The sequence below is a fragment of the Papaver somniferum genome, unplaced genomic scaffold (genome assembly GCF_003573695.1).
Source record: "Papaver somniferum cultivar HN1 unplaced genomic scaffold, ASM357369v1 unplaced-scaffold_132, whole genome shotgun sequence".
In the NCBI taxonomy this organism is placed as follows: Eukaryota; Viridiplantae; Streptophyta; class Magnoliopsida; order Ranunculales; family Papaveraceae; genus Papaver; species Papaver somniferum.
This window is the reverse complement of record NW_020622381.1, coordinates 20,166,145-20,180,756: the sequence shown is the minus strand read 5'-3', so window position 1 is coordinate 20,180,756 and position 14,612 is coordinate 20,166,145. Positions and strand designations below refer to the sequence as shown.

Sequence of the window (14,612 nt, the reverse complement as noted above, 5' to 3'; positions counted from 1 at the left end):
GAGTTAGGCAACCAGTGAGGCATCACCGCGATCACCGTCCACCACTCTTCCACATGGGGTGATCGGCCAAATCAGGGCTTGCCTTTATAGCCTCCAAGCTGAATATATTCGATGCATTACCTGCATAGAATACACACGATATTTCATAAATATCGACTTCCTAAATAACTTAGTTATTTAATCTAGCATCACATGCTACTTTCTGTGGGTCCCACATCCACACATTCGAGACATCAAGCATGTCACAGACTGGGGGATACATACTGGGGTATTGGTCTGACGGTTTACAGCGTGCAGCGTGTAACGCGCCATCACAAGAACGTGTCAGGAAGACATGGACGGTTAGTGATGATGGGAGAAGTGGGCAAGACTGGTCGTGTGACACTAACACACAACTCCACTACTCCATCACTCCACTTCCTCCACTTCCCATGAGAGACGTGGGTTAGACTCAATGACTTGTATAAATAGGTTCTCCTCCCTATTTCCAAAAAACCTAGTGTTGATACAATCGTATTCAAACACCAGAACTGATAGCTTACACTCTGCAAGCCAGTTAAGCTTTCTGATACAAGTCATACACAGCCAACACTTCACAATCTCAACACCTTCTTCGCTTCCCTCCCTAAGATCAACCCCATCTCCTTCACTTTGTGACCGAAGCAAGTCTGGAACGGCCATTTCTTGGTTTAGGCCAGAATTGTACAGATTGATTTCTCGAATCAAAAGCACTCCCGTGCAGTGCATTTGTTTAGGGTTTAGATTCATTTCCCATCCACACACCCCAAATTACCAATACCGGCAGAAATAGTTTTCACCCTTAAACAGCAGGATAATCTCTAAGGAGCTTAATTAACCCTACCTTTGTGGCAACGTTTCCTTGGGTTAAAATGCGGCTCTAATCGACTTAAAATAATCTTCCTAAACCTTGAATTAAGCTAACAAAGTACCCAGTACAATATTTTTGAACGACTTTCCTATAAGCTCATTATACTATCAATCTCTTTCTAACCAAAGTTTTAGGCTTAGGTTCGCGATGGTAACGCGTTCTTGTAGATGGGGAAAAACGATTTGCTGATTTTTTAGGAAAGTGGAGAGTCAAACGTGCAGACGAGACTCCTCAACCGAGCAAACTACTTAACCTCACACAGATGCGCTGCAAAGGGAGTGCTTATATTCGATAGATCAATCTGTAGGGCTCCGTCCTAAACCAAGTCAATGGCCGTTCCAGAGTCAATTCGGTAACAAAGAGGAAGATGGGTTGATCTGTAGTAGGAAGCTGAGAATTGTGTAGGATCAATGATGATCAAGGATTGTGGATGTGTTGAAGGTTTCTGCAAATTGATGAACTGTGAAGTTCGAATAAGTTCTGGGCGATTGATGGAATTTTTGAGAGTGATTGCTCGAAAAAATTGTTGTTTTCAATCGTGGATCCAGAGACTTATTTATATTGTCAGAATAGCGAACACATTGGTCCCAGTAAGTGCGACGGTTTCATGAGTGGAAGAGTGGGAAAGTGGGAGATCATGGTAAAACCAATTCCGTCTCGTGCGGAGACTTGGTTGATCGTCCACCCACTACTTTGCTAACTCCTTCAACCGTTGCACGACTTAATCACATTTCTCATCGTGGATGAATCAACGTGCCATAGGCCACTGAACCAAAACCCTAATTGATATCCCCCATGAGACGTGATTGAGGTCTCACGAATCGTGGAGTCTGTGTGACAGACATGTATTTAATTAGTCAGTTGTTGAGTGTTTAGAAAATGAGTCTAGGTTTTGTTGAATCGAGCATGAGTGAGCGAATGCTCAATGAAACATGTTAAACAATGATAGAATATTGTAAATTCGAGCAACTGAGCATTGCTCGACGAATTACTGGATATTGATATGGATCAATATTCGAGCAATTGATCAAATATTGCTCAATTCGACGAATAAATTACTAAATATTGATAGTTGGATAATATTCGAGCAACTGAGAAAGTATTGCTCAATTCGACGAATTATTTATTGGTGGCGTGACCCAACAAAATATTAATTAAAGTATTAGTAGATTACCAAATATTATATGATTAATCCGCGTGTTGTTTACTGGATCAACATAAATTTATTTAGTGTTTGAACTTGTTCAGAATGATGATTTGTTGAGAGTTTGTTCGAAACCCTAATTTTTGATCAATTGTTCGTCAATTGATGAATTGCTGAAAACAGTTCATGAGTGATAGAGGGACAGACCACATGGGATGATGGACGTCCATGTGGTGTCCAAGTGCTCAAGTGAGCATGCACCAGGGTCCTGAGTTGACCAGTTGGTGAAAGAATGATGATTAAATGCCAGTTTCATCATTTATTGAAATAGTGCTCGATTGAGCATTAGGTGATAAAACCTAATTATGGAAAAGTGAGGACCGACCAAGAGGACATAAAACCGGCCCTTGGTGGTCGTGGGACCAGCAGATGGTCGTTTGAGCAAATTCCAAGTCGGTTGGAAAGAGTTTGGACCCAATATGAGCAATTGAGCAACTTAAGCCAAAATTATGAAAAAGTGTGGGACCGGCTCCTTGCAAGCCTTAGGGCCGGCCTTGGTCGGTCAAGGAAACATACCCGTGTCACCATAATGTACATGTCTCAGTCTTGATAGTTTCGGCATTTTCTGATGTACGTTTGAGCAATAACTCGGATTTTCAGAAGAGTTCGATCTTTGACTGAAATTCTTGATTTTGCTCGAATGAGCAAGTAGAACTTCGCTCGTTTGATCAAAAATTCGGAAAATATTAAAATAATAATATTTTAATATTTGGCGTGAGTAACCTAGTCATTCATGTGACCATTTGATTTTTTTTCTTTTTCATGGTTTGAGCAATATTTGAGAAAATATGAGGAAACCATGATTTTTGCTCAAACTGAGGAGTTTCATGAGATGAGAGAAATAATAATTATGAAAAATTAGGGATTGTAAGGTGTGGGACCGGCCACGGCTAGGGCATGGCTGGACGGCTAGGTTGTCCGGTCCTGCAACACCTTTCCCTATTTTATATTATTATTTTTCATGAAACTATGAAAATAGAGAAACCGTGAGTTTTGCTCAAACAAGGAAAGTTGCTAGAATGAAGGAGTTTTTCATGAGTTCATGAAAATAAAAAAATAAGGAAAAATAATGGAAGAGGCATGGGACCGGCCACAACTAGGGCACGGCCGTCCAGCCGGTGGGACCGGCCATGGGCGCCTCTTTATTATTTTAATGTTATTATTTTCTCTCTCATGTTTTGTGTAGGATTTCATCGTTTGTCCATATTTTCGAATGCTCGTTCATACATTTGGGTGCTCGTTCGTGCATCATTCTTGAGTACACTTGCACCATTTTATGGGGCTTACTAATTTATTACAGATGCCCGATTGTTGATTATTTATTACTAATTTATGAAATTCAGTGGAGAATGATTCATGAAACTGAGTAATAAAAATGAGTAGTTGTTTATTATCAATCCATAGGACCAGTCGTGACTTCGACCATGGATTCAGAATAATAAAATGAGCATTACCATCCTATGGGATCGTGGATTCGACCATAGAATCAGAGTAATTAACTATTACCATTCCATGAGATCAGTCGTGGATTCGATCATGAAATCAGAGTAATGAGATTATCTATTACCATTCCATGAGATCAGTGTGGATTCGATCATGAAATCGGAGTATTGAGATAAAATAGATTATCTTCTAGGAATTCAGTGGTGAATGTCATGGTAGAATTAATCTATTGCAGAAGGGATATTAGCCAGTTAAAGCGTCATACACGTTCTGAAGGTGCATAGTCAGGAAACAGCGAGTGTTGCCGAAGTCCTGAAGACGTTAATGCTCTCAATCTTACGGAGAACCGCCTGGATCTATACACGGTCTCTCTACAAAGTCAGGGAACAATGAGTATCACCGACGTCCTGAAGGCGTTATTGCTCTGAATCTTATGGAGAACCGCCCAATTGTTCTTCTATGTAGAGGGGGGTCTCTCTCATGTAGTCAGGGAACAGTGAGTATCACCGACGTCCTGAAGGCGTTAAGTCCTCAATCATATGGAGAACCACCCAATTATGTTATTCTACATAGAGGTCATGATGAAGTGCAAGGTATCGAACGCTCAACTAGTGGAGGCTTTTCGAAAAACATATTCATCATGGCTCGTAAAATATGAATCGTCACATGCCTGAAAGCCGTGTCAGAAACATGCAGTATCATGATTTTACGGTTTTGACCTTTGTTGAAAATCCACCATCTACATTAAGTCCCCTGCTTAGTGAGGGACAATCATGTTCCGCAGTAAGCATTAAATGGTGATTTTCAGTCGACGAGATTAGTGGTTGAACTCAATTGTACAAAGGTATTTTCAGAATCCCGATTTGCTCCAACGGTATCATGTACGAGAAAATGTTCAGGTGAAGACCCTGATAGTATGATAGAGTGTCATCTCGTGAACATGGAGAGATGAGGCACTGCTGATTTGGTCGGTTAAAAGTCCAGTTTCGGTCGGTTTAGCGTTCGCGGGCCCAAGGCCCAAAAAGGAAATCCATGTTTTATTAGGTTTTGGAAATAAAATTGATATAAAAGGTAAGTAACCCTAAAAATTTTAATTCTCTTTGATTTGATCGACCAACTCTCTTCAACACTCGCACGTCCGAGCAGCAGGAGGAGAAAAATTTCACGCCGGGAAAACAGTCGCCGACGACAACCGTCCGGCCAAATTCCGGCCAACACCAACAGGTACGCCCAGATTATTTTTTTTTTGTTTTTGTTGTGAGTTCATGAGTTTTCCATGAGTTGTTCAAAAAAAAAATTATGTATGCATGCATGTGTAGGTTTCATGAAGAAATTATTTTAGAAAACGTATGCTCGTTTGTTCGTTAGTTTAAGAAACAAGCAATAATCCCTAACATGAAAAAGATACATGAATCCTTGAATAGACACGATTTAGTTGCAGTAGAGAAAATTTTATTTATAAGATTTCATGAAAACCAAAATTTATTTTCAAAGCATGAACTTTCGCAAATACTTTTAGGAACGTAGGCTCGTTCGTAATAGAAGTAATAAATAATGATCCTTAGAGTTAGAGGAATTTTTGAAAAGACCTGTAGTCCATGACAAAATTTATTTGTGAACTTTCAAAATTTTATTTGGAATATGTGGACCCTTGCAAAAATAGAAAAGACCCTCGTTTCGAAGACGAATGCTTGTTTGAGCAAAATAAGTTTTTTGTTATTAACTCGCGTAATTTTTTTTTTTTGAAAACGTACATGAGTTTTTTGAGTTTTTTTTTTAATAAAAAATCAAACAACAATTTTCAAGTAATTGTTAAGGATAAATAATTGTATTTTATGATTTTATGATATGTGTTTGTGGCATAGAATCATGGAACGTTGACATGAAGAGTTTATGTGATTTGTTCATAGTTTCGTGAAAAGTCAAGTGTTGACTTTTAAATGACGAGTTTTGCTCGGCTTTGCAGGTTTGAAAGGACGAGCAAGTTTTCGAAGTTTTGCATTGTTATTCACTAAGTTCGTGAAACTGTAAAAAGGTAAGAGTCAATGATTACCTTTTTTGTTATGAATTCGATATATCTGTAACTGTGTGCTTTCGGTTCCAGATAATGGTGACTTCCAGCAGCAGTGATTATGATTATTCCTCTATATCTTCTGACGAGGATTCCAAGGTTTCAGAGACGAAGATTTCTGTAGAAGAATCTCGCGCCAAGATGGACCAATCATTGAAGAAGGCTAAGGAAGCCATAAACGACATGTCTCTTGATCAGCTGAAGACTGCCCGTGATAGATTCTCGAAGAGGATAGTCGAGGATGAGATTCTAGCTGAGTACCGGGAGAAGAGGCTTCGAATTCAGCGCAGACGGTTAGTTGTCGAGGAGAAGCTTCGCTCTCGTCCTGATGGTGTAGCCTCGAATTCAGACGTTGGAGAAGAAGAACCCGTATGGAAGCCAAGGGAACGCAAAATTAAGCTACACCGTCTCACCAGGGAGATTGAGCGATTAGTTGAGGCTGATCTTGAAGCTGAACGCAAAAAAGAAGAGTACTGGGATGCAATGTACAGCGACCCTGATGAAAGAGAGGACTTCAGTGACGATTCTAGCAGTGATTCTGAGGAAGAGCTTGAAGAGGATTCCACGGAAGATGATGATGGTGATGACGAATCCGACGATTAGTCGCGAATTTTCTGAGATTATTTATTTTATGTTGAAGTTGACATTATCTCCTTAATTGAATAGTTTGACCGTCGAGATATTTGGAGAATATTATTTATTTATTTGTTGAACAATCCCTTATCACATTCTCTATCCAGTTCTCTTCATGCCTTCAATTGAACGAATCCATATCCTCGTGTATGAAAATTAGTCGTGATCTTCGGAAGTATGATTGTACGAGCAAATTAAGGAAACGTGATTTTCAAAAAACCAGTTCTTAGTCAAAGTATCGACTAGTTGAACTGTTAGTCCCCAGTATTGTCGTTCTTCTAGTTTATCACATAATCCCATTTGAGATCCTCTCAGTAGAAACCGCAACTGATTTGACCATTCGTAGAAGATAAATATCCATCGTCTTAAGTTTTGACTTCGAAAACTTAGGGTTTCATACTTATACAACACATATTCTTCGGTTGTACATTATTAGAAGAAATTTTGATCATAATCATACCTCTCATCATCATGTCTGGTAGCAGTGCTTCTTCTCGAAATGAATCCTTGGCGAAGCACGGAGTTGGGACGTCCATCTTGGTAGGTAACATGCTTTCCTTATTTCCATGTAATCAGAAATTTTAATCAGATAAAGTGATTTGTTGGAGGACAATCACGGGAATCAAATATGTTCAAGACCTAAGCGGACCGTTAGAGCTCCCGCTCGTTATATGCCTGCTCGTGCCGAAGCTGGGACATCGATAAGTCACGGACCGAAACTTCCCTCTGATCGAGTGTTTATATAAATTTTCTGAAGTTGAATATTTCATAGTTCCAGGTCGACGTGCATGTTGTTGTCGAAGCTAGGAATAGGAAAGATGGGAAGTCCGTGGTAACCGTGAGAACTCAGAGGATTATGTAGCCGCCGATTCCAGGGTCTATGTTCGTGAGTATCCAGCGGCCGGACTCCCGTTCGATACTCACGTGGTTAATGTTTGCCCAGACAATCAAATGGTTGGTGGTTTCATCGTCCCTAAATGTTATGCATCTCTTTACACCAAGATCTGGAAGAGGTACGGGCATATTTCTACTACCGAAGTATGGAGAGGTTTTCTACCAACTTTATTAACCACAATTGCTGGATTATTGCATGTTATCGATGAAATGAACAAGATAAACTTGCGAGATGTCAAGAATGAAGAGTTGCACAGATGGGATGATATGATCTCAAATTGTGAGGTCTTGCAATTCAACATAAGTCGGCTTCGTCATCGACTCGAGATCATCAAGGTTGACAGGGCGGCAGCTGCTGCAAACATGATTTCTACTACATCTGCTATCATAGAATAGGAGAAGGCACTTGCTCTGGAATCGGCAAGAGTTGAGAAAGTTGTCCAGGATTTGAGAGTGAAGAATGAAAACTTTCAAAAGATGCTTGACACAACCTTCAGCAAGGATTATTTGTTATTGGGTGGTTTTCTCTGAGGGAGCGTTAGAGGGGGATATTTTATTTTTATGTGGGTTGAGACTTTGTTTTGAATAAAGTAGATGATTGGAAGAATTTTGTGAGATTCATGAAAATCTTGAACTTTGAATGAATGAGCATATTGCATACTTTTTGAAGGAATATAAATTACATTTTGAAAATTAATATATAATTGTTCATTGATTACTTAGGCATAATATGCCTTGAGACACTTGCCATTGATGATGTTCCCTTCCACTCCTCCATTAACAGCTAAGATTTTGTAATATCCACTGGATACTGCCTTGATGATTACAGAAGGCCCTTCCCATTTCGGAGAGAACTTGGGAGCGGACATGTCTTGTTGAATATGCTTTGTTGTTTTCAAAACCAAATCTCCTACTTGAAATGTTCGATGTCTTACAATTTTGTTGTATGCCTTGGAAACCATTTGTCTGTAGGTTTCTACGTATTTCTCCACCTTGGCCCTTCTTGAATCGAGCATGTCCAATTCAGCAATCCTTGAATTAGACACTTCAGCTTCATCCCATTGCACTCCACTGGCCACTGCAATCCTTGCAGAAAGAATCTTGATTTCATCTGGGAGAATGGCATCGGCTCCATAGACAAGAGAATACGGTGAAGTCCCAATTGAGCTTATTGGTGCGGTGCGGTAGGCCCACAAAGCCATTGGCAATTCCTCATGCCACGTTCGTGGATTGTTATGAACTGTTCGACTAAGAATCCGGATCAAGGTTTTGTTGGTGCTCTCCGCTTGTCCGTTTCCTTGGGGATAGTATGGTGTGGAGAAAATCTGTTTGATTCCATATTCATCGAGCAATTCTGCAACATGTTTGTTGGCAAAAGGAGTTCCATTATTCGTGATGATATGTTTAGGAACGCCGAATCTACATATGATGTGCTCTTTTATGAAAGTTGCAATTGTGATCCAGTGGTGCTTCGAAGAGGAATAGCCTCAACTCATTTGGTGAAGTACTCCGTTGCTGTGATGATGTATTCATGCTGCTTCGAAGATGCTGGATTGATTTTTCCAATGATATCCAGTCCCCAGCTATAGAAGGGCCATGGACTGCTCACAAAATGTAATGAAAGGCAATGAGTGTGAATGAGGTTACCATGAACTTGGCATTGGTGACATCTCCGAACATAGGCAGCTACATCATCTTCCATGGTTGGCCAATAGTATTTCTCATGAATTTGGAAAAAATAATTTCTTCTTTCCTTGGTGTTATCCTTTGTGCATCTCTTTCAAGATTGTAGGAATTTTGCATTCAGCCAAGCATCTCAGGAGATTCCCACCAAAGCTTTTGCGATACAAAATCCCTTCCAAATAGACAAAACGCTTGGCCCTCTGAACGAGTTTGATCGCTCCTTTCTTCTCTGATGGCAGATCGTTGTCACGAAGATACTTTATGTAAGGTTCTCTCCAGTCCCCAGTGTGAAGGATCGTTAGAACCTCTAAATGATGAGGTGGTGTCTGGCAATTGGGACACGACCCTTGTAGCATCCTTGACTGAGCCTCCATGGAGGGCCAATAGTATCCGAGTCTTTGAAGCCTTCTGTAAAGTGTGGCTACCAGGGTTTGTCCGCATATTTTCTCATGTATGCGTTTGAGTTGTTCGCTTTCTTCCTCATCTCTAAGGCATCGTGACAAGGTTCCATCAGGATTGCGATAATACAATGCTCCATGCAGCAGAAAGAAGTTCTTTAATTCCTTGAGGCTGATTTTCCGTTCTGTAAAAGAACTGCTCAATTCATGAATAATGGGTGCCTGATGTGATTTTTAATTTGTTGTCGTAGTAATTAAGATTCGAACTCTAAGACTTGTGAATACTGAATTTAAAGATTTAATAATAAAGGGAGAGTTACTGGGTCTAGGATTCCACCGCATTCATATTATATGGCTCAATTATTCATTCTCAACAATTATTGCTCAATAAATAAATAAAACATCGACTCTTGTTTTGCCAAAGTAGATCGTCAAAAGATTAGTTATAAATCGTAAGCATGGGACATCAAACATTTAAGCAAGCATGACTCATCTAATAAAATGATAACTAATTAATCAAAATCATAATTCTATTTTAATTAGTGCAAAAGTCATATAGAGAATAAAATAAATTCACCCATGTATGAAATTCAGATTCCTCCGTCAACCCAGTGTAGGGGTTTAACTCCTCATATTGTAGACACTCTCAAAAGATATATTTATAGCTCAATTGGTGCTTACAATGAAGAAAAGAATAGAAAAGACTATAAATAGGGAGTTTGCAACGGTCGTCAGCCGTTACAAAAGCCCCGTCACAACTTAAGCACTTGTTACAGTAAACAATATTCGGAAATTGTCGTAGAAAAACTGTCACTAAGACCAGAAAATGTGACAGTTCTAAAACGACAGACCTACTGAGTCGTTTGTGTTCTTCGTCTTCTTCTTCTCTGCAGCAGCAGAGAAGTTTCTCTGCAACTCTCTATTCTTCGCCCCAAACTCTCGATCCCCTTCCTCTGAACCACAACACTTTGTTTATACTCAACAGGGCTGAGAGATCACGCGTAATAACTCTATCTGATCTTCTTTCCTTTTCTGCTGCTGCATGGGAATAATTTTCTTTTTCTTTGATCTTCACGCGTCTTCTACAGCTCAGCACACTCCAAACAAGATTCTGCACGTATGTTTATCCAGTATAAGTCGCCTCAGCACACAAAATCCTCCAAACATATCTCAAACGACTCATGGAAGACTCGAGATATCCTCGTGTCATGTTTTCTCCAACCGTGGAAATATTCTTCTTTCCTTGAATCCAGCTGACTTACCGATCCTGTTTCAGCATAACAGGATATCTCCAATTAAAATCCTCGAGAAAATCTCACAGAATCACCAACAAATCTTCTATAGAAAATCACGGAAATTTGAACCATTATATCTCGTACTCCTCTGTTTATATTTATCTGAATATCCAGCCAATTTTAACCGTTTTTATCACTCTTACCAACCTTGTTTGTCCGAATAGAATAACCACAGTAAATTCCAGTGATTGAATCTCTTTAAATCACGACTAAAAACTCAACCCTAATTCTGGTTCGTTACTGCCAGATTTTCCCGCCAGTTTTCTTTTCAAATCAAGGAAGAAGATGGAGTCCCCTTAACCAGTGACGGGGTGCGATTAGCAGGTGCCCAACTAAGGTGCCCCTTAGTAATTGAGTTGCCCTTATCCAAAAGTGAGAGTCCGAATAACATGCGCCCTCCGGGTGCCAAAATCAACTTTTCAAGCCGAATTTTCGAAAAATGTTTATTTCCCAAAAATGCCTACAAACACATAAAATACCAAAATTAGTACAAAATTGAGTGCTAACAATATAGAAAATTGAGGACAACTTAGACACAAAAATGTGTCTATCAAATACCCCCAAACTTATTATTTGCTAGTCCTCGAGCAAATTTATTCTAGAAAATAAAAATCATTTGAACCCCTAGGTGGCCCTAGTGGCGGAGTGTTGTCTCCAGAGGGTTTACCATAGGTATGCCCACAAAACCTTTACTGCATACCCTAGCTATCTACGCAGAACCTTGGACGGCACTAAAGAATCTCCTTGGTTGACATACTCTCATTGACTACAGGAGGAAGTACCCTAATGCGAAATTCCAATTGTTGTACACGAGTTTTCTCTCAAGCATACTAATATTCATATAAAGTGACAGAGCTCTACTCAGATAGTTTCTGGACATCATAAACCGGAGTCAACCAATCACATGGATAGATTAAGAAGATGGATGTAGAGAAAAAACGTAGATGATGTTGACTAAGGTGAACCTATCCTAATGGACTGAGATACTGGTCTGGACTAATATCAACACACTGGCATATACAAGGGAACCAGTGGTCGATAATCCTAACTCTAGGTCAACTCAGCTGGCATATACAAGGGTACCAGTGGTCGACTTTATTGTATTTATTCCGGTTGGTCTGGTCTCAAATTTTTTTTTATCTCGTTCACCCTATTTCACCCTAGCAATAGTAAAAAGAAAAATAAATAAGTGATCAGGATTCTTTCGATATTTCCATCACGAGGATATGGCGAAACTACCATGTTTTCTTTTCTAACACCCGAGCTCTGTGCTTTTATGAATAGACTCTTCTAGATGTTTCCATCTAATCATATTGGTTCCTCAACTCCTACAACCAAGATGTTCCCATCCACTTAGATTAGTTAGTGCCAACCTTAATAAGCATAAATTTCTAGTCTCTGGAGTTTATTTATTGCAACTAAGAAGTTTCTCCCATACCCCCAAACTTAAATCTAACATTGTCCTCAATGTTCTAAAGATGAAATTAAAAGCATGAACAAGGAGAAACTGTTACCAATTGAAGCAAAAGAGATAAGGAAAGATATTACCGTGTCACATGAATATTGGGTTACCTCCCACGAAGTGCTAAGTTTAAATTCTTCAGCCAGACTAAGCAAGGATTAGTCACCACGAAGAATCATATAGTAACAGCCGGAATAATTGCGGGTCATCTGAATCAAAAAGTGTTACCCAAAAGAAGAGATAATCACAACAGACCATGAAGATACCGAACATACCATTATTTAACTTTAAGACAACAATATCTAGTTGTGGTTCAGGTTCAGGTTCTATAACTGGGTCTAGATAAAAGGTTTTCATCGGGTGGACTTCCTCAAAGGCAGGATCCTGAAGGTCAGGTTGTAGAGTCTGGAAATACTCAACTAAGAATTTAGAAGCACATAAAAGTAACCTGAATAACTGGGGATACTCTAAGTCAATCAAATTTGACTTACACAGCTGACCATAATGAACGTGGTGGTCTTCCTTAAGCAAATGTGTCGACCCTAATCTCCTAAAGTAATTAGGTTTAGTATCAAAACTCAATATCTGACACATCTGTAACCCATATGTTCCCACATTTGGTTGAAAAATATTTGGTGGGAATACAAAGTCAATCTTGGTATCATAGCCTGGGTTAACCACATCACTAGGATGGGTTTCTAATAACTGAACTTCCTTATGGACATCACTAGGTTCTGGAGAACTAGTATGAAGGTAATCTGGCACAATGGTTGAGGCACATATATCAAGTCCCAAGTAAGGGATCTCTACAAGAGTCAAAGGTGAAGAAAATGGAGAATGATAATCACCCCCAAACTTAGAGTGTTCAGTGTCTCTAGATAGACTAGTCACAATTTCCCTAATTTCTAGGTCATCAGATTCCTGAAAATGGTCAATTGATTCTTCTAAGTTATAATCGAGAGGTACATCCTCACTCATATTTGAACTCTCTATGAGCCTGTATTCTTTGTCTAAGACTAATGTTTCTAAATCTCTAGACTCTAAAACACTATTCTCAAAAGAAACTCGTTCCTCAAAACTATCATCGGCTTCGTAATCATAAGGGACTACTACATCGTCTAAAACGGTGGTATCTCTAGTCAAATCCTCGTCCTTTTGAATAGGTGAATAATTATTAAAATTATTTGGATTTGAACTAGAAATAATATTATCATTGTACAACTCAATTGGAGTAACAAATTCCTAATCACTATGCCTATATGTGTCTGATTCTTCATCAACACTGTCCTCATCATAATCATTATAATAACATGAAAATGGTCGAACCTCATCTAAAAAGTAGTGTTACCAATTCTAACCTCGTCATCTTGATTATGCAAATAACTATCCTCATTTTCAAAGGTATTATTGGAAACACTATATTGGAAATTAAGATTATTTCGAGCAGTTCTGTTCTAGGCCTCTAACAAAAGTTTTTGAGTCGACTCACATGACTTCCTGATTGAATCTAGGAAAGAAAGTTCACTCGTTGCATTGCTTTTGTCCATAACTAAGTTATTCATTTCTGCTAACTTACGTGTCGACTCAGCTAACTTACGAGTTGACTCTAGTAGAGAGGAAATTTCCTCGTATGACCGGTTGGCGTGTGGATAGTAATTGGGCTCACCCTGGTATGGACCATAACCTTCAAAAGATTGGCGTTCCCAACCACTATCCACACTATGGTCAAAGTAATGTCCATTTTGAAAATCAATCTTATATTCGTTGTATGGGCTATTGTAATACCAGTTCGACATTCTCAACACAAAATAAACCCACTGACAGGGGATTCGCGGGTGTTCAGAAAAACTTACCTCCCGTTCCAGACGGGGGATGAACCGTTGAAGTCGACTCGGGCCACGACTCCAATGTCATGTACGAAACCGAGGGGCCGAGACGGTATCGTAACCGTCGTCCTTCCCTGCAGCAGTTTTATTTAAACGAACCCTTCCTCAGGGTTTTAAAAATAATAATGTCCAATGTCCAAAAATGAAGTCCAAAAAGTGTCCAAAAATAAAAAGAAAAATTACAACAAATAAAATCCCAATTACAGTTTCTAAAAGAATAAAAATAAATAACACTATATACAAAATTTTCTTCTTCACTCCGTTCGGATCTCTCTTTTCTTTCCTATTTTGGCTTTGCTTTTCTTTTCAGCACTTTCTCTTTTTCCTTCGCTCCGCTCCAAATCTGAAAGCAAACAGAAATGCCGAAACGCGTAAAAAAGAACAAAAATAAATAAAAATAAAAATAAAACCTAAAAACAAATCTATACACAAGTCCGCGTCGGCGGCGCCAAAAATTGATGTGATTTTTAATTTGTTGTCGTAGTAATTAAGATTCGAACTCTAAGACTTGTGAAGACTGAATTTAAAGATTTAATAATAAAGGGAGAGTTACTGGGTCTAGGATTCCACCGCATTCATATTATAGGGCTCAATTATTCATTCTCAACAATTATCGCTCAATAAATAAATAAAACATCGACTCTTGTTTTGCCAAAGTAGATCGTCAAAACATTAGTTATAAATCGTAAGCATGGGACATCAAACATTTAAGCAAGCATGACCCATCTAATAAAATGATAACTAATTAATCAAA

The 14,612-nt window shown here is 39.1% G+C and overlaps 1 protein-coding gene across 1 annotated transcript; it reads left to right on the top strand.

Annotated features, from left to right (window-relative positions):
* The first annotated feature begins 5,643 nt into the window (after positions 1 to 5,643).
* Positions 5,644 to 6,210, top strand: LOC113332892 (protein FAM50A-like). Its single transcript, XM_026579393.1, has one exon. The coding sequence runs from the start codon at positions 5,644 to 5,646 to the stop codon at positions 6,208 to 6,210; it is 567 nt and encodes a 188-aa protein (XP_026435178.1).
* The last annotated feature ends 8,402 nt before the right edge of the window (positions 6,211 to 14,612 follow it).

Excerpts from the sequence above, each read along its gene's own strand:
- LOC113332892 (XM_026579393.1), top strand. The coding sequence starts at position 5,644 with ATGGTGACTTCCAGCAGCAGTGATTATGATTATTCCTCTATATCTTCT.